The 8,035-nt window shown below is 39.4% G+C and overlaps 2 protein-coding genes across 3 annotated transcripts in view; one reads left to right on the forward strand and one right to left on the reverse strand.

Annotated features, from left to right (window-relative positions):
- Positions 1-890, forward strand: part of ela2l (elastase 2 like) — a 2,262-nt gene extending 1,372 nt beyond the window's left edge. Inside the window, exons 6-8 of the mRNA XM_024293439.2 lie at positions 242-387; positions 560-712; positions 791-890. Coding sequence (XP_024149207.1) covers positions 242-387; positions 560-712; positions 791-808 — 317 coding nt within the window. The 3' untranslated portion in view covers positions 809-890. The remainder of the gene's footprint in view (positions 1-241; positions 388-559; positions 713-790) is intronic.
- Positions 891-5,697: 4,807 nt separating this feature from the next.
- tmem51a (transmembrane protein 51a) overlaps positions 5,698-8,035 on the reverse strand; it is a 5,834-nt gene continuing 3,496 nt past the window's right edge. For both annotated transcript variants that reach the window (XM_024292477.2, XM_036212654.1), the window contains one exon: positions 5,698-7,931. In XM_024292477.2, the coding sequence (XP_024148245.1) occupies positions 7,550-7,931 (382 nt within the window). In that variant the 3' untranslated portion in view covers positions 5,698-7,549. The remainder of the gene's footprint in view (positions 7,932-8,035) is intronic.

Consider the following 8,035-nt stretch of genomic DNA (forward strand, 5'->3'; position numbering starts at 1 on the left):
TACAAAAAAAAAATACACACTCAGATGCTTCTGTAATTTTTAAAAATACTTTGGCATAGAATTCTGTTTTTCTAATTGTTTCTGCTGGGTAACTCTTATATTCTATATTTATAAATCTTTCGCTTCACCTTTTGTTACCTGAGCTTTGTCCGAGTGTTGCAGTTGTACCTGATGGCCACAAGAGTCCATGGTTTTATGACATTAGTTTCTCTAGCTGAGCTTGTATGCGTCTCCCACACAGCTGGAGGTCCCATCGCAGACATCCTGCAGCAGGCTCTCCTCCCTGTGGTGGACCACGCGACCTGCAGCCAGGCAGACTGGTGGGGCTTCCAGGTGACGGAGACCATGGTCTGCGCAGGTGGAGATGGCATTGTATCTGGCTGCAACGTGAGTAACAGAATAGTGAACAAAACATTTCCTTGCAGCAATAATGACAATGATGACATCATTTTTTTATTTTTTATTTTCTTTGGTCATTTCCAGTAGATCTTCTGTTGGTTTTGCTTTGTCATATTGTCGCTTTTCTAGAACTTAAGTGTGGAACATATTTACCTTTCAGGGAGACTCTGGTGGTCCTCTCAACTGTCAGGCCGCTGATGGCTCCTGGGAGGTTCACGGCATCGTCAGCTTTGGGTCTGGACTCAGCTGCAATTACCCCAAGAAGCCCACTGTCTTCACCCAAGTCAGCTCCTACGTCGACTGGATCAGCAATGTAAGAGTCAGTCTGACGGAACAGAAGAAGTAATCCCCTCATGTAATAACATCGATATCCATGTTATCTCTTTTACAGACGATGGCAGCCAACTAATGGATCAGTCTTTCAGAATCCACTTTGTGAAGTGAACAACGTCAAGAACAACAAACAAAATAAAATACTCCTCTCCGAAAAATGTGTTGGCTTTGCTTGAGCTCTTGTTTCCACTGAGCGGTCCAGCACGGTACGGTCCGGTGTTTGAGTGTTTTCATTGTAAAATGGACCCATTAAACAGTATTAAATCGTAGCTCTTGGGGGTTTTCCATCAGCTGTAGGTCCATCGGAAAATGGAAGGGGTGGAGCTTCTGTAGCCACCCATTGATTGGCAGAAAGTGATGACGACATGAGAAAGCACCAATATAGCGCTAAAGCTAGCGTTTCCGTTTTCCTCTTTACGGCGGTATTTCTCTTAGCTGCAATCTTCCCCCAAACAACATTAAATTCCTGTTTGTACAAAAAATAAAGCAATAAAAAGACGAGCTGCTGGATGATCTTCATTGTTGTTGCTTTTCTAGTCGTTGCGCTACAATGACACGCTAGCGGTCTACACCACGCATGCGCCGTGAAAACAAACCACTTGGTGGAACCAAGGCTTGACTAAGTGGAAACACTCACCAGAATCAACTGGACCGTACCATACCACTCCACACCGGACTGAACCGCTCAGTGGAAACGAGTCCCTGGGGTCACCTGTGATGCAACATCTGCTTCTGATAATCTAATTTAAAACGTTTTATTTTTATTTCATTCTGGGATGCAATAATCCAGGTCTGCAAGAACTTGATTGTTTTTGCAACTATTTGTTCTTAATGTAAATTTGAGCATACTCCCACATACTCCCTAAACTCCCTAAAATTTGCATTTATCTAGTAACAGATATAAATGAATTGTGGGAATTATTGACAAAACCCACCCTTAAAAAACAAAAGCAAAGGATGAATTAACAGTGGGCAAAAGTGTTTTTTTTTATTAAATTATAAAAAAGGATTCGGCCAAAATCTCTTGAAAAAATCTCTAAAAAATATTTCAAAATCCACTAACAACCAAAACACTCATGTCAAGAATCACTGCAGGACCTCCTGCTTGGCAGCCACGTTTTAAAATTTATCAATTTTTACAGTTTATGCAAACTTTTGTGCAAATGATCTTCACACAAAAAAATCCCACAAGAGCCTGTGGCTTGTCTACAATCACTGACCTTTCAGTGACCTTTGATCTCAGGAAGAGCCGGCCATCTTGAATTTGCCTATTAAAAAACATACAAAAAATTCTCCATCTCCAAATTTAAACTCCTCGAAGGGCTTTTAATCTATCACCTTCTTATTCTTCGACCGTCATTAGGAAAAAATGTTGTAGACTTTAAAAGTTGTTAATGTTGTTCCATGTTGCTCACACACTTAACGTAACATTGTGAACAATTAATTCATGAATTCTTGCCTCAAGCTAAACAAAATGGTACAACATATGCTATGAAATGTTAGGAATGTGGGCGGAGCTAGCAAAAACCTTGGTTGCTAAAGAAATCCAAAAATTTACTTTTGCAGATTCCTGTAAAAATTACATAGACCTGTTCCTCACCTCCTGGCAACCAAAAAAAATCATGGTTGCTATGGAGATAAAACATTCAGAAAAGCCACCATCTTGAAAGAAGTGTTTTTTCTTTTTTTATGAATTTGTCACATACAGCTCTGACCAAGGGGGCAGAGGCAAAAAGGGAAAGACAACGGAAATTTGAATTATGTCAACAACCTTTATCGGTAAGAATGTCATGTCTTTAGAAGGCATCAAGGGAAAAAAAATACTTGGCTCTATAAAAAAGAAAAAAGAAAAAAAAGGTGAAAGACATCATTTATTACTTTGTTTACTCACTCGTTTCTTATCTTCTCAATTCAAATGGAGAGATTCAGAGAACTCCCGCCCAGACAAGATTTATAGAAGCTCATCAACACCTTATATCTTGCAGGCTGGATTACTGTAACAGCCTCTAAAACAGACGGTTTAGATACCTGCACTTCTGCTGCTGGAGTTTACAACCAGGAGAAATTACCCCAGTATTCTAGTTCTTATTCTTAAACAAACTATTAAATATATATAGAGTTGTTTCAGTAATTTTTAAATAGCTTACTTTTTATAGGGTCAAAACACCCGTCAAACTAAGAAGGGATCAGAACTCTCCTGGATGAGCCAGGATCAGACCTAAACTAGACCTGGCTGGTTTCTTTCTGCTAATATGATGCACAGATGAAACTATCACCCGGTGACCCAATAATTGCCCCAATTTGTTATCCCGCACTCACAACTTTTAGTGGTCATTTATTAAGACTTATCTACCCCACAGGTGAGTCATTTATTACAGCGTATCTGTTGCTTACGATAGTCTTTTACGAGGACTTATCAGCAGAAGTTCATCAGTCTAGAGTGCAGGGCGGGACAATCTGAAAACCAGCCTCGAATCATTTGTGTGATTTTTCCGGATTGCACAGAAATACCCAACAAACTATGTAAATACAAGATTTTTTTTGTTTAAGTGAGTCCTGGTAACTAGTGGGAAGACAAATGTAACAATTTTCAAAGTGACTGTAAATTTGTTACACAGCTTTGAACTACTGACATTTAAAATCACTGTGTTTCACTTACCATATATCGTAAATATTCATTCAAGGCCGTCCTTTCCAAGTGCTTACCATAAATGAACATTTCCTCACCTTTACCGGGCAGCCCACACAGCTCGTATCACCTCAGAGGCATCTCCGATAACTGGAATCTCTACGTAGACGGAAGCAGTGAAGCAGTAAAGCATTTACATAGCGTGTTACAGGCTTTGCTTCCAAATGCCTTCTCAGCTGGGGGTATAGATTTCCCGTTTGCAGGAAAGATATTGTCTGGATGGTGCAGAGGATCATCCTGCTCCATTGGGTTCTAAACTGAAACACTGTTATGGGCTGATATTCAAGGAGTGACGGAATTATTCAGGATTTTATCAGGATCCTTGTCCCAGGCCAGTTAGTCAACATGAATGCTGATTAGTACCATGACTCAGCAACATAGAACAGTTAAACGGATCAATTTCATTTCTACTGCAGCCTAAATTTGGCTAAAGTTATTTTCAGTTGTGATTTAAATGTGTGTTGATGGAGGGAAAAAATATATATACAAAAAATAATGAATTGAGTGAAGAAATATAACTCAAATGGAAAACCATCATAATAGCAGGTCTCTTGAAAAAAATAAAATACATATCGAAGTAAACATTTTTTCCCCAATCCAAATCACTCATCTTTTCCTCTGTGGGAGGTCTGCTGGATGGCCTCAAGCTTTAGGCTCTTCTGCTTGTTGGTGACCCCAATCTCTCCCCACAACCCGTCTAGAGAAATATGGAGTCTGCTGGTGGAGATAGCACCGCTGCAGGCTGGAGGTTTCTATTTATTTTACAATCTGACTGCAATGCAATGGGCAAACATCAGCCTTTTTAGGATACTGGTCAAAGTCATATTTGACAAAATATACAACTTAAATAAGAAGAATATCTAATGCTCACTAGAAATTAAGGTTCAAGTACCACTCCAACCATGTTTACTTCTATCTTAAACTCATTCCCAGTGATCTTTTCTAATGTAAAACTATGACGTTTTTAGACATATTTCATGAACAGTGGCAGTAGCTTATTAGAAATACAATTCTGGGTTGTGGGCGGTACTGTTGACACAGCAACCCGCCCCCCTCCCCATCACTGAAAGCTCTGTTTGTGCACTCACGCGATAGCTTATAGCCTCAAGCTAAAATTACTAGTCAGTGGTGCAAAAATACCAACAATCCAGTCGTACAGTTCTGAGCCAGAATAACAATCGGCTACAGCACGAGTGCGTCGCCCACACCCAAGCGAGAGCGGGTCAGGTCAAACTGCTGGTCAGGACTTCCATCCGTACAGGTGAGAGGAGACTGGCACACTCATTTCAGTCGCTGCGTCATTATTCTTGGCATTTTCAAGCAACCAGTTTTCTGATTTAATGCAATTTGTATTCAAAAATACTCAGAAACGCAACTTAAATGGTAAATTATTTTTTATATAGGTCATCTATGAAAAAAATGCTACATACAATTAGGGCTGGGCGATAAAACGATAATTATCGTTATTGCAATATTACTTTTTTTTCAATAATAAAATGAGTCTATTGCGATAAACTTTTGTTTTAAATGAACACGGGAGAAACCCCCGGAAGACCCACCCTTCTTCTTCTTCTTATGGAGTGGCTGATTCTAGGAGCCCAGACTGAGAGTGGGGGCACGGAGGCCCCGAATGATGACAAAAGGACAAAACAGAAAACATTATTTCAGTAAACCAATAACCAACATATAATCGCAAATAATTTTATTTTTCATGTCAAGGTAACGATGTTTAAATATTTTGTTTTGGAAACATCGTCACCGGACCCCCCTCCTCTACATTGAAAATGGTTCGGTCCGCCTGATAAAGACATTTACAACCATTTATTATGATTCTAACTGCTGATTAAAGATGGACTTGAACTTTGTTTGACCTATAAAATGACTTTGACCTAATTTGCTTGACTTATGAAGAAATTCTGCTTTGCATGCAAAAAACTTTCATGCAAAAACAGGTGCAGCCAAGGTTCAAGATGACAACTGCCAAAAAACAAGAAACCAGCATAGACCCACAATTGACATCGCCAAGCAACAGTTCAGATCTCGTTTTGGCCCCACATAAACCTAAGGCTAACCAAACCCATGTAGCTAAGGACATCCTGAACGAAAATTAAAGGAGGTGAGCAGCCAGAAACACTTCTGCTTGTGAGAAATCTTACTCAAGCTCCTCACTCTTTTGTTAAATAACCTCGACACTTACCGTCTGTCAAATAGTATTTATGTCAGTTCAAGAATATCTAAATATTTTTCTTGAGAAGGAAAACTCAATGGAAAAAAAAAAACTTTAATTTTCCCTTTTATTTATCATAAAATATTCATGAACATTCATAAAGTTAAACCAAAGACTCTTCATAACAATAATAATATAAAGATCATCACAGAAAAGCACATTTTCACAGTATATTTATAAAACAAGACAATTTTAGTCATAAAAGAAAACCATAAAAGAAGGAAACTTAAAAAAAAAAACAGTAACTCCTAAACATTATCAATCGGTCATGTAAAAAAAACGTTCACTAATCAGATATAAAACTAGTCTTTTAGTAAATTGTTCATTTGTAAATGAGGTACGCTGCTTACAGAGCAGGACAAAGATTCGCTTTAAGACACTTTTAAGGCAAAGAAATCCTGATTTACTTCAACTCCACCGACAACAACCAGCTGGCACTTTTTAAACTTCCAACCTTTAGAAGTGGTTTTTGAAAAAAAAAGAAAAAAAGCTTTATTTGTGCAAATTGGTATAAGATGCTGTTTTGGCTTCAGCTGGTCATATCTACGAAATTAGAGAACAGAAAAAAAAGTAATGTAAACTCGAGCCGTTCCCCTGAATGAAGCCTGGAGCAGGCCGTGCTCTCTTTCAGTGAATGCATACTTTCAACGTGAGCGCCACAGCTAGTGATGCAGCAATGGTGAGCGGGACAAGCTGTTATGATGTTGCAGCTGCACAAAGAGTCTTTCTGTTGAGTATCCAGGGGTTAAAAAAAAACTCCAGAAAAGCAGACGACACAATGTCTTCACAGCTCACCATGACTCCATGGCAAAAGCTTCCAGCTATTCAGTCTTCCAGCGTGCTCGCGCATGCCTTCTTCTGCTGCTGCTGAAGCAACACTGGACTAAAAGAACATGACGGTAGAAAACGTGTTGTGAAACATTCGGTTATAAGGCACTCACTTTGGTGCAAAACAACGAGGGCAAACATATCACAACAGCTTCAGTTGGCAAGCATTATTCCTAGGAAACCAAGATTTATTTATTTCTTTTTTAATGACAGTTATTTTTGCTTGTTTTTTGTTTAAAAAAAATTAGAAAGGTAAAAAAACGCCCCACGCTTTTTTCTAAATTACATTCACTCCATTTAGATATAACACAATGTCCTTAAAAAGTTGCATAAATTCTTTTGGCATTTTGCAATGTGAAGATTTGGGTTTTCTTGCAGCTTTTGAAGCAAAAATAAAGAAAAGTAAAAAAAAGCACATGTACGTTATAAATAGACGCAAAAGTGTAAACTAAATTAAGTGACTGATTAATACACTGGGATGTTTTATGGTTTTTTGGTAAAGATGCTGGTTATGATTCAGTCAGTCTAATATCCGCAGGAGTTCTGTGATTTAGTAACTAAGTTTGTTCAAGCTAACTTGTTTAAAGTTTATTTTGTGGCTTTTAGAATCTATTCAGGTAACAAGTGCACAAAGCATAATTCCACAATCTTCAGACCTTCCATTTGTTCTCACACTTTCTCACAATAGAAAGGCTTCTCATATCCACCTTAAAATGCTCATGCAAGACATAAGTGCCCATACCAAAGTCCTCAACCTCCTCTGCCATCATCCCATCTGTATGCAGAGCACTGAAGACCTAGAATAGTACGAGAAATCTCCATAAAAATCCAATGTGCGACAGTCAGATGTGTCATCGTCACTGAGGGATCCGGCTTCACCGTCCTTTCCGCAGTAAAAGAGAAGCTTTCTCTGTCCTGTGGTCGGAATTAAGGTGAACAAAAATGCTCCTTCAAAGGCAGAGGAAAGCAAGAATGAGCCTCGACATCACCAAGGATATCCAGATCCACAAAAGATGATCACAAAGGACTCCAGGACATGTCAGTCAGTTATTTAAAACACTATCAGGAGGATGTCAAAGAGGAGGAACTTTATCCTCATACTGTGGTGGTGGGGTGAGCGGTTCAATGCTACTTCCGGTTGTTGGCAAGGGAGCGTTCTTCATGGGCAGCTTCTCTGACTTAATCCTGCGTATCTTAATAGGGAGCAGAGTGCGATTGGTTTTCCCAGGTCTGTGGTTTGGAGCGGCAGCAGTGGCTGGGGCGGGTTGTGTTGTGGGAGTTATGACTCCTGATTCTTCATTCTCATACCGTATGCCGTCCACCGTGACCAGGTCTTCATAGGACGGCAGCTGAGAGGTGCTCGGGCGGAAGTTGCTCTGACGGACAGGGTACTGGCCGCTGCTGACCGCCTCCTCATAAGTGGGTACTGCATAGCGTTGCGCTTGCTCCTCAGCACTGAAAACATTCAGACACACGAGATAAATGATACATATAGATTTTTATGAATCATTTTTTTTAGCTTAAATTAAAAAAAAAAATGTTAAGTACCGCATTTTCTG

The sequence above is a fragment of the Oryzias melastigma genome, linkage group LG7 (assembly GCF_002922805.2).
Source record: "Oryzias melastigma strain HK-1 linkage group LG7, ASM292280v2, whole genome shotgun sequence".
In the NCBI taxonomy this organism is placed as follows: Eukaryota; Metazoa; Chordata; class Actinopteri; order Beloniformes; family Adrianichthyidae; genus Oryzias; species Oryzias melastigma.